We start from the raw sequence: 15551 nt of genomic DNA on the forward strand, positions 1-15551 counted from the left end.
CTCATACATGACAACATCCAGCCATCGTCAAACACCCCCCACACTACCTCCTCCTCCTCTTGTGCGCCCCCCAGCACCCAGAAATATATTCACAGCATTGGTGACGTCACGCCCGCATGGTAAGGTGATAATAGTAAATAACGGGACATTAGTATACTTGTGTAGGATAGCTTAAGAAAATATCATGTCAAATTGGACACGCCCACAACATAACACCAACGTCATAAGGGTGTCCAAACTGTGGTCCGCGGGCCAGAGTGCTTCATTATGTAGGAAATGGTATTTTCAGCATTTTGTTTTATACATTCATATGGTTATAAGCATTGAGAAATCATGTTTAACTGCCATTGACGGTCATGGATGTCCAATCCAGTTTTACTGGTATTATTGATATTACATTTTGAAGTACAAACATGCAGCCCATGGCTGAAATTTAGATAAATGTGTATTTTGCACTGGGATTTTTTTCACTATTATTTAAATTCTTAAATAAATGTATATTTGCTCTGGGATATTTTTTATTATTATTTAAATTCTGGACATTTATAGCCGTCAAAGAGCCCAAAAAGCAGTAGAAATCATCTAAAAAAATATCGGAAAATTACCAAAATACAAAGTTTACTATCAAGGGTTGTAGTACTTCAATATTACATTTAAAAAAAAAAGGTAAACAACATCCAGTAGTAGCTTAATTAAGGATTTATTTCATTCCTTTCCATGATACACCAAACACCACAATCACTCTTAAACACAATATCTACATAAACAATTCCATAATACATTTTTTTTAAACAAAAACAAGCCTCACAATTTCAAAATCTCATCCCGCCAGCTATCCTTATCCCGTCGCTGCCTCTTCCTCGCCAACTCCGGGAAGTAAGCGCTGTTATACGGGCGCTCGCGTTCATTCACCTCCACGTCCTGCCGCTTATTCTTACCATCCCGTTGCGCCATCAGCGACTGCGCCCGCCGCCGCTCCTCCGCCTCGCGCTGTAGACGTTCGGCCCGGAGTTTTTCCACGGAGCTGCCGAGACCCAACAACGGGTTAACCTGACCTCACAAAAGACGTCTCTGTACGCCTTCCTTACCTTAGGCCACTTTTCTTCTTGTCCACCACGTCTTTTTTATCCCTTTTCTTGCTTTTGTGGGGTTTGATGGTGGTCTCACCCATGACTTTCTTCATCTCCTTCAAGGGGTCTAAGCTATCCTTTAAGCGGCGGTCCTTTTTTTCTCGTTCCTCTTCGCTCAATTCTTTCTTGTTGGCGTGGCGCTGTTGTTCATTGCGTTTTTCCCTTTCTTTTCGCTCTTCTTCCGTCTCCGGGCCCGTTTTCATGTACCAGGGGGTGGCTTCGCTACCGGGTTGGGGTCCGAGGGATACCAGTAAACCGATGGCGCGTTCTTGTTTTTCCTTGGGTTAGAAACCACACCCTTGCTCAGAAAAATGTGCGCCCCTTTTTTTTGGAATTTTGTGATGAAATACGAAAAAAAATGACTATTTTGCGGGAATGTTTTCAAATTGTAATGGGATAAAATAAAAGACATTTTAGTCCAAAGTAAAATGTCTCATTGATTGTATGTGGAAATGTATATTATGTACAGTAATCCCTCAAATATTGTGGTTAGTGTAGACCAAACATGGCCACGATAATATAAAATTTGCAAAGTACGGTCACCCCTATTATAATTATTTTTTTTCTCCAAAACTGGCTTCTGCTTAAGAGTTTCAGTGAGGATTTTCGCATTTTTATGGATTTAAAATTAATATATTTATATTTTTCTTAATTAATAGCGGGTAAAAAATCACTAAGCAGTGAATTCGCGATAATTGAGGGATTACTGTATAAAAAAATATTTGAATGTGTCAGATTTTAAATGCAGTTTTTTGGTCAAAACCATTGACAACTAACAGAGATTTTTTTTGTATGTCTGAGAGTGATTTTTATGGAGGGTCTTAATTTATAGTAAATTGAACCTATCAAAAATTTCTTTATATATCATGATTTAAATGGAATAAAATAGATATTTTTTGCAGGTGCACCAATGAAGGTTTTGGTCAATTTGAGATAATATTTTATTCTTGATGACAGTAAATGGATATTTTAGAATTTTTGTGTGTTAGCATGTTAATAAAAAAAAGAACAAAATGGAGCATTTTTTTGTCAAAGCATTCCCGCAAAAATCAGCGATTTAAAAAAATCTGTAGTCCTGATAAGGCAGAAGAGGGAGCATGAGTACTACCTGCTCTTCTTTCTTCTCCTTAACATACTCTTCATTGTCCTTTTTCTCCACAGACTCCTCGAGAGGGAAGAGGTTGAGATGTTCCCAAGCGCCGTTAACTTCCTCAACTTTAAGATCGCCATTTCCGTTTCCGTCCGCCGACAAGGCGGCCCGGGCTTTTCTTCGCAAAAACTCGGTGCGAGCCTGAGGTGCGCAAAAGAGGAGGCGCCGTCATTGTTGAGAACGTACGATGGTCGTGCCAAAATGGAATCCGTCAAATCACCCAAAAACGTTCATGTTTTTGTAGCATGTTACACCCGGAAAAATTCGACGCAGTTTCAAGTCCCCTCTTTCAAGTTGGAAAGTAATATTTCATTTTTCTTGTGAAATTGTCACAAAAAGTCTTGATTTTGAGTCTAAAAGGGGCAGGCAAACATGCGGCCCGCGGGCCAAAATTGACCCAATGTGAGCTCCGAGGCGGCCCACAGGATTATTTTGCCTGACATTAATTTTCTAGCTCAATTATACTATGTATAATTATTATTTTTTCTAAATATAGGTCTCAAAGGTAGCCAATGAGTTAACGAGTAACCTTAAAATGTGCAAAACCAACAAAAAGTGACCAGGAAATGTCAAAAAAATCAGGGGGGGCAACCAATGAATATTAAGAAACCCATAAATTCCCTCAAAACCAATAGGAAATGATCCCAAATTTACATATAGACATGCAAGTCCACAAATAAAAATGATACTACCACCCCTTCCACTTCGAATGAATAGGACTAATTTCAATTCATAGCAAAATGGACGCCATTGTGTGTCAATGATATTGAAAGACTACAGACCAAATTAACTCTTAGAAAAACAGCTGTGACCATATTTTCCATTGGTTTTGCATTCAACCCATTATCTCAATTCCAAAACGACAAATAATGCTACAAATGACGTTTTTATATGGAAATGTACAAGTATTAAGCTTGTTTTTTTTACCTCCTGTTCGGCACGTTCAACTCTCCGCTTGGCTTCTCTCTCCTCTTCGGCTGCTTTTGCTTCGTCTTTCCTCACCTTGGCGACATTGTCCTTATTACGGACATGCCAGCTTTTCTTGGGCAGAATGTTCATGGTTACCCCGGATTTTGCTCGTTATCTCCAAGAACATCGACTGTAGTCAAGGTTGAAACAGAAAAACTACAATTAAAAACAATTCACGCTTGGTTACGTGTGGTTGTTTACCAACTAGCAAACATTTGGTTTTTAGCATTGCCCTCGCGAAAATAAACAAAATTCATTTCAAAGCTGGCTATACAATTTAGTTGATATTTAACATTAACTGGCAAATAATGGTAGCGGTTTAACTGCACCAAACATTTAGAAAAGATGAAAAAGTAGACGTAATTAACTTACTTGGGAACCGGCTGTGTTGGCTAGCTTGCTACCGGAAATGTACAACCGGAAGTAAACAAATTGTACGTCAGTGCAGAGTGAATTTATTAATATGATTCTACGAATCTCGTTTTTTACTCAAAATTGTTAATTAGTTTAATATCTACATCACATAGACCAAAAAAATAAAGACGGTAAAAAAATAAAGAAAATATATTATCTGTACTAACACTGGATTGGACGTACCATAAGACAAGCAGCCCTGAAATGAAGTTGAAAAAAAGTCATTTTAATAGCTACATAAACTGGAATAAGTTCATTCACAAAAGGGAAAAAAGTATGTTACAAAAAAATCTCATGTTGGTATCTGAAGTTGACGACTCAGCTTCTCTATCTGTTTGACCAAGAACTGCTTGTCAAGACCCTCCTATAAAAAAGCCAGCATATAAACCTTTCAAGAACACCCCAAAAAACAGATTTAAAAAAGTAAATGGACCCTGAAGTACCTGTTGTAGTTGATTTCTGAGTAAAGTAACACTTTTCCCATAGACAGCAGCAAGAGCGATGAAATAACACATCACAACACTGTTTAGAGGACACACAAAAGACATTTTACATACGGCCAAAACCAAAAATCCCGGCATTTTAACTCACCAGGACAAGGCAAACAGTGGAATGGAAAAAGCCTGGGATCCGATGAAGGAGAGAAACTCTTTGGTGACTTTGGAGAGGCCCTGGAATGATGTCGGAACGATGCCCCACATGTAAGGAAAGAACCGGAGTGGTCCACATCCGAAAGATGGTTGAATACTGCGCCAAAAAACATGTCAATCTTAAAGTACGGACTACATTCTTTCAATAATGTGGCGGCTACATACGCTGCTAAACTGTAGATCATGACCAACATGGCCATGGCCCATCCGAAGAGGAGCACCACCAGGAAAACAAAAGTAGAGGCAGTGGAACGAAAGGTTTTGGGAGCGGGGCGACAGTTCTGGAAGAGGGTGTACTAAAAGGGGAATATGAAAGTTTAAAACCCCCTAAAAATGATCAATTTGGCTTTTTTTTCCAAGGATTTATGACCTTCTTGCAGTAGAAGAGGATGACAAACTTGGCTGTGTTAATAGCAGGCAGCAGAGGGCAGAAGAGAGCTCCAATCCAGACCACGGTCTGGCCGTAAACCAGGCCCAAGACGTTGGCGTATACCACAAACTCCTGTCGACCGATCCATCGAGTTATTTTGTTGGACCAATTGTCCACCAGCAACCTAGAAAAAAAAAACGTAAGATTTCATTCCCCCCCAAAAACAGTTTAGCATTTTTGTTTTGTTTTGGTGTACCTGCGTGGAAACTCCACCAAAGCTAACGTGCCGACGGTGACGATGAGATCGAAGAGTGTTAACTTGTACATTTCTTGGCCCACTCGTGTTTCCCAGCACTGGCAAAAGAAATCTTACAATGTTGACGATGAAGCGAAATTCCTGTTAAAATCATTACAAAATTGCTGACTATTCTTTGGGTGAAAAAGGGAAAAACAATTGGGTGGATAAGGGAACAGTATTGACTGAGTGAGAGGGGAAAAACAAGAGGGTGGTTGGAAAGTCACTGTTTTTAGGGTGGAAAAGGGAAAATAAGAAGGTGGATAATGGCTCACTATTCTTTAGGTGGAAAAGGGAAAACACAATAGGGTGGATGAGGGAACACTATTGACTGAATGAGGGGTGGAAAAGCAAGAGGGTGGTTGGACAGTCACAATTTTAGGGTGGAAAAGGGAAAACAAGATGGTAAATGAGGGATCACTATTCTTTGGGTGGAAAAGGGAAAAACACTTGGTTGGATGAGGGAACACTATTCACTGAATGAGGGAGGGGGGAGCAAGAGGGTGGTTGGAAAGTCACTGTTTTTAGGGTGGAAAAGGGAAAACAATAGGGTGGGTGAGGCGCCACCACTTCTAGGGTGGAAATGGGAAAAATAAAATGGCTAAATAAGAGGTCATTATTATTTGGAGGTAAAAAAGAAAATAAAGAGGGGGGGATGAGGGGCTGCTATTTTTTTGGTTGTAAAAGGGAAAATACAAGGGTAAATCAAGGTGTCACTATTTGGGTGTAAAAGGAAAAACTGACGGCCTTAAACGTCTAATCCATTTTGAGTGATTATGAGTATACATTCATGTCATTTTTTGTTTTTTGAATATTACCGGGTACTCCTCATAGTTGTACTTGCACACATCACACTTGCTTTTGTCGTTCTGGCACGTGATTTGACTCCACAGAGTAAAGAGCAGAACTCCTAAGCTCACCAGTCGGAGGAACACTGCCCTGAAAATGACCAAAAAAATGTCCTCAAAAAACATATTTTCTCATCTAAAAATTCTACTCATTTCCTAGTTTGCCTGAACCCGCCACATATATTCAGATGGGACATATTATTTAAGATTATAGACTAGTTTGAGCTACAGAAAACGGAACGTGATGTTCCTTAATCTGAATTCTTTCTTTATCAAATACAAAATCAAACTCCAAACCTCAGCAGGCCCAGCACAACCGTAGTGCTCGGTGAATATCGCTCGACGAGGGCGATCAAATCGCAGAAGAACGGCACTACAAAATTTCCAGCGGTGATCACAATGGAGGGTAAAAACTCAAAAACCAATCCCAGGATCCCCGGCTGACCAATCTTCCCCTGCGGCAAGAGAAATCACCCAAAATCAACGAAAACGGCGCCCAATCAAGTCAATGTCCCATTGATTACCTGACTAAAAATGGTCGCCACAAAGATACCCAAACAGGCCGAAACGATGAGTCCCAAAGCGAGAACCCCCAGGAAAACCCTCATCCCGTACAAGAGTATTCTTTGACACGTGCTCCGAGCGGCTGCCTTTTTCTTCAAAAGTTGCTCCTCCAGATCCACCTAAAATTTACCCAAACAGCCAAACAACACCAATCCCTTAAACTAGTAGCAATTGAGTTATTAATCTGGGCGTGTCCCTGACCTGTAAGCGGTAATGAATATTCTTCTGCTTCAGTTTGGTGGCTCGGTCTTCCAGGCAACTGTAGTCCCACCCTGTAAAGACGGTGGCGCTGTAGTCGCTTACAGCGCCGCTTCCCGTTGCCACGGCAACCCGAGCCGCCGAGCCCATCCTGTAGAGAAGCATCGGGGGGTGTCCAAACCATTCCACAAAGGGGCGCAAGGGGTGCAAATTTTTGTTGTGACTAGTCCAGTACATAGTTTGACCCAGGGGTAGGGAATCTGTGGCTCGAGAGCCATATATGGCTCTTTTGATGGGTGCACATGGCTCTGAAAGGCCTCGTAAACTATCTTCATGACTCTTAAGGCTTAAAATTTGAAAATATAAATTATAATTATGGCTTTCTCTATCAAAAAGGTTAATGACCTCTTGTTTGACCAATGAGATTTTTTTCTGAAACCTAACGTCAATCAAATAACTAAATTTTTTAAGATGCCAGATTAGCAAAAAATATGTTTTTTTTCCAGTTGAAATCCAAACCCGCATCCCCAGACGACCGGCTTGGACAGCTTTGACAATTTCTCTCGTATAAGCCGCCGCCTAATTCCCAATTTTCACCTCCATATTCATGGTTTTAATAGGAAGTACAAATGTATTACTTTGAGAGGAAAAATCTTAATAAAAATCATTACATGTGGAATTTCTGAGATAATATATGAATCGAAAATATCGTCTACTGGATTGCACATAGACAAATTAAAAAAAGTAAGTCATGTGACCAGTACAACTAGGAAACTTACCGAAAAACGATGCAGAAGAGGCAAAAGGCAAAATAGGAGACGACGCTGAGAAGGTAGGCTAGCGGCAGGTTGTAGGAAAAGTGGCTAGCGCGTACTAGCGTGTTGCTGTAGTAGCCGTAAAACAGGTACGAATATTCCATGAAGCCCTATAAAACATAAAATTCCCCCCAAAAATGCTTAACAAAGAGCTCAATCGGGGTCAATGGAGGTTCTTACCATTCCTGAAAGGAGATCGAGGATATATGTATAGAAGGGGACGGAGTCTTCGGGTTTGGGAGGGTATTTGGTGCATTCCTCTGGGCCTGGAAAACCATAAGAGGTCATGTACAGTGTTCCCTCGGTTATCGCGGTTAATGGGGACCGGGACCACCCGCAAAAAGTGAATTTCCGCCAAGTAGGGATTCCCCTTCAAAAATGCTTAATTTGAATTTAATTCAAAAACATTTTTTTTTTTTTTTAAAAATTCTATTTTTTTTATTTATTTTTTTTATTAAAAAAAATACCCCCCTGTATACCGTACACCATATAGAATACGATAAGTGAATTTCCGCCAAGTAGGGATTCCCCTTCAAAAATGCTTAATTTGAATTGAATTTAAAAAAAATATATTATTATTATTATTTTTTTTTTTATTTTCAATTTTTTTTATTTAAAAAAATATATATAAAATACCCCCCTGTATACCATACACCGTGGGGATTCCCGTTCAAAAAAGCTTAATTTGAATTTAATTCAATATTTTTTTTAAATTGTTTATTTTTTTTTTAAATTTTTGTTTAATTTTTTTTTTATTTTTTGTTTAATGTTTTTGTTTATTTTTTTTAATTATTATTTTTTTAACCCCTGTATACAGTACACCATATAGAATACAGGTAGAGATAGTGAAATTTATGTTATAACAAAAAAAACTAAAATATGTTTCAATGTAATATTTGTATATTTTTTTTCTTCCAAAAAAAATCTGCGAAGCTCTGAGTCCGCGGTACCTGAACCGCCAAGTAGCGAGGGAACACTGTATAAGGTCAAAGTGTACGTAACATGAGGCATGTGTGGTAGTGGTGGTTACCGGTTTGGTTTATAAGGCTGGTGTTGATGGATCTGAAAATGATGCTTGGGCTGAGGACCAATCCGGCGATGAGTAAGAAGGAGACAAAATTAAGGAGAACCAGGAATCGCAGGAAGATGAAGTATGATTGGACGCCACCACCAAAGTTGCCTAATGGGATGAAGGAAATTATGTTATGCTATATCATTTTGTGTGGCCTGGGAATGTAAATTATGTGCGTTGACATCATGTACAAAAAATCTTGACATTAATAAAGAAAATAATAATCATTTACTGCTAAAACAAAGAGAAGTTTTTGGATTTTCCCATTTTTTTTAAAAGTACTTGCTAATATAAGGCTAAAAAATAAGAATTTGGACAATTTTTAACCCTCTAAATGACCCGACTTTGGCTAAAAAATTTACAAACTTGACATTAGCCTATGCTAGCACTTTTTTTTTTGAGTTTTTAGTAAAAAAACTTAATTCACCTTACCAAGTCAAAATAAATTAGAAGCCATAAGTGCCTTTTTGTACAAAAAAAACCAAAAATTAGCTTCCAACTGTGCCCAAAACTGACAGTTAATATAAAAAACTAAAAGTTAGTATACCTCCAATCCTTTGCAAAGCTTTCCGCCATAACACAAAGAGGTTTAAAAACTCTTTGGCACCATTTTGAATTTTTTGCCGGCTTTTGCGATGCCTTTTTATGGACAAAATCCTTCTGGAGGAAGCCAAGGGAAGGTGATTTTCCTGCACCTGCCTGAAAAATGACAAATCTATACATTACACATTCAAAATGGCCGCCAATCCATTAAAAACATTTTTTTTTTTAAGTTTCAGACCTCACAGCTCTTTTCAAAGCTAAAGGTAGAGGTACAGCGCGAAGATCCCGAGTTTCCTCTTCCAAATCCAAGTATCCATCCACTTCATCTTCCTCCTCCTCCTCATCATCCTCCTCTGCCGGGTTCCAATTAAAACGAGGGTAGTTGTGATTGGACCCTCGAGATGAAGGCCGTCGAAATCTGACTGACTCCCGACCAAGCGAATAAACGTCATTTGCTGTAAAAAAAAAAACAATAAAAAACGCCATGTTAAAAAGACTGACACAAAATATTCAATCTTCAAAAACACAAAATAAATACTCACATTCAGTGTATTCATCGAAGTAGTCCAAAGATTCTTGTCGGTGTGGATCCATTTCCTTTAAACTTTAAATAAAAGTTCGAAAAATATATCTATATATAACAAAATAATGTATAGCTATCTATGTATGTATTGACTGTGTCCATTGCTTAGATGGACTTTGCACTCATTATGTAGAAACACTTCCTTGTATAATTTAACTCTTTCCAACCTGGGAAAGTCTTATTGTGGAAAATATCGAATCAATAAAAATATGACATTTATTTTTTAAAAAAAGAATAGTCTGATTATAGTACTAAGAATAATGACATAATTACGATGACTGCACATTTTTTGAGGGTACAATTTGAAGTATATTGTACTACTTAGTGAATCCACAGTGTTCCCCCGGTACTTCGCGGTTCAGCTACCGCGGACTCAGAGCTTGTCGGATTTTTTTAGGTAAAAAAAATACAAATATTACTTATAAGCAACATATTTTACAGTTTTTTTCTGTTATATTATGAATTTCACTCTCTTTACCCGTATTCTATATGGTGTACTGTATATAGGGGGGGGTAAAAATATAAAAATAAAATAATAAAAATTCAAGAAAAAAAATATATATATTTTTTAAATTTTTTAAAAAAAAATTCTAAAAAATTTAAAACATTGAATTAAATTCAAATTAGGCATTTTTGAAGGGGAATCCCTACTTCGCTGAAATTCACTTATCGCGGGTGTTCCCGGTCCCCATTAACCGCGATAACTGAGGGAACACTGTATATGCAAAATAATTTACAGCAATACATTTCTTTGCACCCTTCAAAATAAAACAAACAAATAATCAGTAGAATTCCTTGTATACATTAAAAAAACAAGTTGACCCACTCATATCTCAAAGCACCAACACACACGAAAATATACATTTAGAAGTAAAAATCTGAAGCAAACAATACCTTCCATCCCTCCAAGTTCAGTCCTTTTCACCCCTTTTTCTAATTTTTACCTCCATTGCTGAAGTTGTCTCCTCCCTTTTCCTTCCTCCGGCCTCCCTTTAAAGCCCCGCCCACTACAATGCAAAGCACGGCCACCACATGCATAGCAAAGTAGATGGACGACCAGTAGTTGATGGTATCAGACGCTTTCAACAACACGAATCCCATGCACATGTAGTCATAAGCACGCATTTTTAAGAACCAGTGAACCCAGTCGAAAATCTTCTGGCCGCCCGGACCCAGCCGGGATCGAACCGACGACTCCATGGCAGACTCGGCGGCGATACACAGAGGGATGGTGAGGAATGATAGATAGTATCCAGCGTGGAGGCCGTGCCAATAAGCACTTATGAACATGGTCCAACCCGCCCTGATTGGAAGGGGACAATCATTATTTATGAACTTACTTACCGTATTTTCACGACTATAAGGCGCACTTAAAAGTCTGAAATTTTCTCCAAAATAGACAGTGCGCCTTATAATCCAGTGCGCCTTATATATGGAAAAAAACAGAAAACGAAAAACCACCACTGTCGGATATTAAAAAAACACAAACGCCTGAACTGAAACAATACTGTTAAATATGCAGATCAGCCATCTTAGTTAACAACATCTTCCATCATATAGCTCCTCCCCCACTGCAAGATTTTATACAAAAAAATCCAAAACATCAACAATGGCTGGCTCTAGAGGTGACTGTGTAGTGAGTGCTTCAGACCTGGAAGTCAATAGCAATTACCGTATTTTCACCACTATAAGGCGCACTTAAAAGTCTTACATTTTCTCCAAAATAGACAGTACGCCTTATATATGGAAAAAATGTCATTCATTGAGGGTGCGCCTTATAGTCGTGAAAATTCGGTATTACCTATTTATTTATGTCTATAATGTATTTTACTGTGTCTGTATTCTCACCCTCTTGCTACTGTGACAATGAAATTCCCGAATACGGGATGAATAAAGTTATCTAATTCAATTTAAGCAGGGCAAAGATGGATTTTGTTTTCTTACCTGAGTGTGTAGGACTTGAAGGGGGCATTTGGGTAGATGTAGTGGTGTAGCCACCATTGCACCGTCATGTTCCAGTAGCGCATGCCATGCCGCACTTTTACGCAGAAGTCCGTGTTGTAGCAGTCGATGTTTTGGATTGTTTTAAAGTCATATTTCTCCTCTGATAATGACTTGGGGCTTGATAAAAGTTGAAAATAGAGAGAAAAAACAGGCCTTTTAATGTATGTTTTTAGTCAAAAGGTTTTGATTGGATGTCTGTTTTTATGCTATGCAAGTTGTGTTTTGAAGTCGCGTATTTTCTTGTATATTAGCGTATAAGCTGTGCCTTTAAAATTGCTTTAAAATGGTTGAATTAGACAATTTCTCTCGTATAAGCCGCCCCCTGATTTACAATTTTCACCTCCATATTCATGGTTTTAATAGGAAGTACAAATGTGTTATTTTGAAGGGGAAATCTTAAGAAAAATCATCGCACGTGGTATTTCTGAGATACTCTATGAATGGAAAGTACTAGATTGCACATAGACAAATTAAAAAAGGAAGTCATGTGACCAGTACAACTAGAAAATGTCCATAGTAATCTTGTTTGTCATCCCTAGGTAAGAGGGCGGAGCCCTGAGCTAGCAATGACAGGCACAAGTAAGTTTTTTTCACATTTTATGCTATTTTTTTTTTAATTTCATTCATAGACATAAAAATAAATAGTATTTAGCATTTTATCTGTTTATCCCTTCTCTATTTTGAAATAAATGGCCGCATTGTCTTGCGTTATGGCGTTTCGTCTTTATCACTTTACAGTTAAGTCTAATTTGTGCGCATATAAACCTTACCATTGATTCAGTCATCATTTTTTCAGTGACAAATACAGTGTAAATGCGAGAAAATACCTGTAGTTGACGGTAGGACCCCTTCCCGGTTTGCACTCGGCCCGTTCTGGGTAACAACCAAGACCGGCACTGATACATCCGGCTTCGGCGCTGCACCACGCCGCGTAAAAACGCATCCTGAAGACGAAGAAAACCACCACCATGTAGAAAAACCTAAAGAAAAGTTGGAAAAATTGGAAAAAATATGTATTTTAATACAAAGATCACCCTTTATAAGCCAGGCGGGCTGCCAGGTTACATCACCTGAAGAAGAAATTGTGTTCCAGGAAGTCATTGGTCCGGACGTACGCCAAAGGGAAGACCAAATTTACCGCCAAGAACAGTGCTCCGAAAACAGGGACGAGTTTTAGCCGGTTCAGGCAGGGTTCCCACGAAGGGAGGGCTAGCGGTTTGGACTGCTCCAGCCAATCAGAGTAGGTTTGGAAGCGGAAAAACGGGCCTATATGACGGGAGGTTAAGCAATTAGGGAAAGAAAATGACACAAAATGGCGGAAAAAATGTCAAAATGGAGACGCAAAAGAAGGGAAAGGTAGGAATTGGAGAGAAAGTATAGCTACGTTAGCGCCGTTAGCGGTTCATGGTATGAGAAATATGAAAATGGACTCACAAGATGGTGGACATGTGGCAGAGTGAGACAAGGAGAGAGTAGTTAAGTCATGCAAATGAAAATGTTGCAACATACAAATGTTTCCACAAATGATGTTTTGTGTTGTTTTGAATTTAAAATGAGTTGACTTACCTGTCATTACACCAATGTAACAGTAGCTGTAGGAGATGATATCGTAAAGTGAAGGTTCTCGAGAGAGAACGCCGACGGAACCGATTTCCTTCTTTTTTTCCATGTGGAAGCTGTGGATTTCGTTGGCGAGGCTGACCATCTGAGGTGGAGTCAAAGTGAGTTTAGGAGTCAGATCTGATACGCCATTTTATTTTTTGTATAGCTATAGAAAATAAATCAAAATTAAATATAAATAAATATAAATTATGTGCACTGACAACTAAAATTAAAAGTTAAGAACACTTCTAGAACTTTCAATGACTATGGAAGTAGATTTTAAATATGTTAAACTATTTTTTTTGTATTTGTTTTAGGTGTTTAATTAAAAAATAAAGAAAAACCCCTGTTTTTTTGTTGTTGTGGGTTTTTTTGTTACAATTTCTACTATTTTTAATGACAAATGATAATTTTCAATTAAAATTACAATTTCAATCAAATGAACACAGTTTTTATTATTAATTAGAAGAATCTTTTTTATTTCATTTTTCTAATACATAGTTTTTAAAATAAAAACAAATTATTAATTGACAAAAATATGAGAATATTTGCAGTATTTACTTTTCTTAAGAAATAAAAAATAATAATTTTATTTTTCAATTGAGTACTATATATATCCAAATCTATTTTTAGAACATTATTTGCAAGTAAGAGACTACTTTTTATTTTATTTTTTACAATATTTAGGTCTTCCGTCTTGCTAAACAATGACCATCAAATAAATTATTTATTCCCTATACTATTTAATCCCAACCATTAAAAAAAAAACACAGACTATTTGAATTTACCCTCCAATGAAATGACATACCTTGAGAGTGAGAAGAAGCTGGACGGCGTTGGCGAAAGGCGTCGGCTTCGGGAAACCGAACCACATGACGCATCGAAAAAAGAGAAGGTATAGAAAAGTCCAGCAAAGACTCAACATAGGAGCCAGTCTTGATCCACACAAAAGAGAAAAATGCTTCAGAATTCAAACCCTGACCACAATTCCAAAGGCCAAAACAAAGCAAAGTACCTCCAGTTGCACTTGATTAGAATCCAGGTTCCAATCACCGTCACCAGTGAGTGGAGTGTGTGCACCTGACAAGTGGAGATGATGATGGAAAGACCCAGAAGCAATGCTGCCCCCTTCTTGACGGGAGGACCTGAAAACCAAAAAGTCAAGAAGCGTTAACACAGGGGTGTCAAACTCCCTTTGGCCTTCGGGCCGAATACAGCTTAATTTGAGATTAAGCGGGCTTGACCAGTAAACTCATTGCAAAATGACATAAAACTAACAATAAGCCCACTTTTTTTACCTTTGTATTAGTCACTAATACTAATAATTAGTGCAAAGAATTTGATAATTTACTCAATGTTTATTAAAAGAATTTTCCTTTTACATTATGAACAATAGATTCTGAACAAGAGAATAACATAAAAACATAAGTAAATGTCAATTCATGTTGTCTGCACGTACTAAAACACTGCGCACTAGCGGATAATACAAGAACTACAAAATTTAAAGAAAAATCATATTTTTTTTTATACGGTGCTTTCTTCCCCGGGCCGTACCAAACCACCAGACGGGCCGGATCCGGCTCGCGGGCAGTATGTTTGACACAGCGCGTTAACACATCTTTGGGTATATAAAAAATTCAACAAAATAGATAATACACTTACTGAGGTAACGGAAAAGGAACCCGACAGGGATTGAGGCTGCCAGGACTCCCATGTAGACCAGCTCATCGGGACACATTGTTGCTCTACTTGGGAAAAATATATATATATTTTTTTTTTAAATTATACAAAGCTTCGAAATACATGGCAGTAACATTTAGGAATGATTAAATAAAAAACACGTTTTTTTTAAATTAATGGTTGTTTCATATTCGGTCCACGTTAATTGTTACATGAGTATTAGCGTAGGAAAAATCACGAATATTACATTTACATTGCAAATTAGAAGTTTTACATGTTTCAGAGAACAGGTTTTGGCAATATCTATTAGATGGAAAACGTTAGAATGACTACATAGTGGCATTTATTTAATATTTCGGCTTTGAAGCCTGGTTAGTTGTTTAAAAACAACATTTTACTTGAAAGATACAGTAGAAAATAGCACACTCGACTCCGGACGAGGCGAAGAAACGGAATAACACAGACTAGCAAAGGTTTAAAAACGTAACCGTTACACGGCCCAAATAGTTTAAAAGGTTTGCGTAATCATAACCTACATACCTATGCAAAATTGAATAAACATACTTACACTATTACGTGAGAAACCAAACCAGTTTTGCCATTCGAGAACGAGGCTGCACTGAAGAAAGTATTTCCTGGTTCGTGACGTCATTATTGGGCGCGG

General features: G+C 38.0%; 3 protein-coding genes across 4 annotated transcripts; all 3 read right to left on the reverse strand.

Moving 5' to 3' along the window:
• Positions 1-684: 684 nt before the first annotated feature.
• leng1 (leukocyte receptor cluster (LRC) member 1) lies at positions 685-3700 on the reverse strand. Its single transcript, XM_077720742.1, has 5 exons — positions 3622-3700; positions 3208-3379; positions 2239-2421; positions 1089-1408; positions 685-1024 (listed from the first exon to the last, which is right to left on the reverse strand). The coding sequence occupies exons 2-5, from the start codon at positions 3337-3339 to the stop codon at positions 805-807; spliced, it is 855 nt and encodes a 284-aa protein (XP_077576868.1). The 5' UTR covers positions 3340-3379; positions 3622-3700; the 3' UTR covers positions 685-804.
• Positions 3701-3916: 216 nt separating this feature from the next.
• Positions 3917-9793, reverse strand: tmc4 (transmembrane channel-like 4). The gene is given in 16 exon segments (XM_077721496.1): positions 3917-4027; positions 4107-4185; positions 4255-4410; positions 4479-4609; positions 4684-4867; positions 4940-5037; positions 5797-5917; positions 6124-6281; positions 6351-6509; positions 6592-6739; positions 7368-7513; positions 7584-7669; positions 8434-8583; positions 9023-9174; positions 9257-9473; positions 9561-9793. Coding segments are annotated over 16 exon segments (2148 nt in total). The 5' UTR covers positions 9613-9793.
• Positions 9794-9799: 6 nt separating this feature from the next.
• Positions 9800-15530, reverse strand: mboat7 (membrane bound O-acyltransferase domain containing 7). 2 transcript variants are annotated; one of them, XM_077721707.1, is made up of 9 exons: positions 15456-15530; positions 14870-14955; positions 14223-14352; positions 14016-14142; positions 13172-13310; positions 12676-12871; positions 12433-12585; positions 11546-11722; positions 9800-10904 (listed from the first exon to the last, which is right to left on the reverse strand). In XM_077721707.1, the coding sequence occupies exons 2-9, from the start codon at positions 14943-14945 to the stop codon at positions 10535-10537; spliced, it is 1368 nt and encodes a 455-aa protein (XP_077577833.1). In that variant the 5' UTR covers positions 14946-14955; positions 15456-15530; the 3' UTR covers positions 9800-10534. The 2 variants fall into 2 exon arrangements, with proteins under 2 accessions (XP_077577833.1, XP_077577832.1); XM_077721706.1 differs by having other exon boundaries at positions 14870-14952; positions 15456-15526.
• Positions 15531-15551: the final 21 nt, after the last annotated feature.

This window comes from Stigmatopora nigra, chromosome 7, assembly GCF_051989575.1.
Source record: "Stigmatopora nigra isolate UIUO_SnigA chromosome 7, RoL_Snig_1.1, whole genome shotgun sequence".
In the NCBI taxonomy this organism is placed as follows: domain Eukaryota; kingdom Metazoa; phylum Chordata; class Actinopteri; order Syngnathiformes; family Syngnathidae; genus Stigmatopora; species Stigmatopora nigra.

Bases quoted from the DNA above. Each gene is read 5' to 3' on its own strand.
- leng1 (XM_077720742.1), bottom strand. From the start codon at position 3,339: ATGAACATTCTGCCCAAGAAAAGCTGGCATGTCCGTAATAAGGACAAT. The intron at 1,409-2,238 runs GTAGTACTCATG...TTCTAACCCAAG, and splicing joins AGGAGAAGAAAGAAGAGCAG to GAAAAACAAGAACGCGCCAT. The intron at 1,025-1,088 runs GTAAGGAAGGCG...GGGTCTCGGCAG, and splicing joins AAGAAGAAAAGTGGCCTAAG to CTCCGTGGAAAAACTCCGGG.
- mboat7 (XM_077721707.1), bottom strand. From the start codon at position 14,945: ATGTGTCCCGATGAGCTGGTCTACATGGGAGTCCTGGCAGCCTCAATC. The intron at 14,353-14,869 runs GTAAGTGTATTA...TTTGGTTTTCAG, and splicing joins GTTCCTTTTCCGTTACCTCA to GTCCTCCCGTCAAGAAGGGG. The intron at 14,143-14,222 runs GTACTTTGCTTT...GTGTGGATCAAG, and splicing joins CTAATCAAGTGCAACTGGAG to ACTGGCTCCTATGTTGAGTC.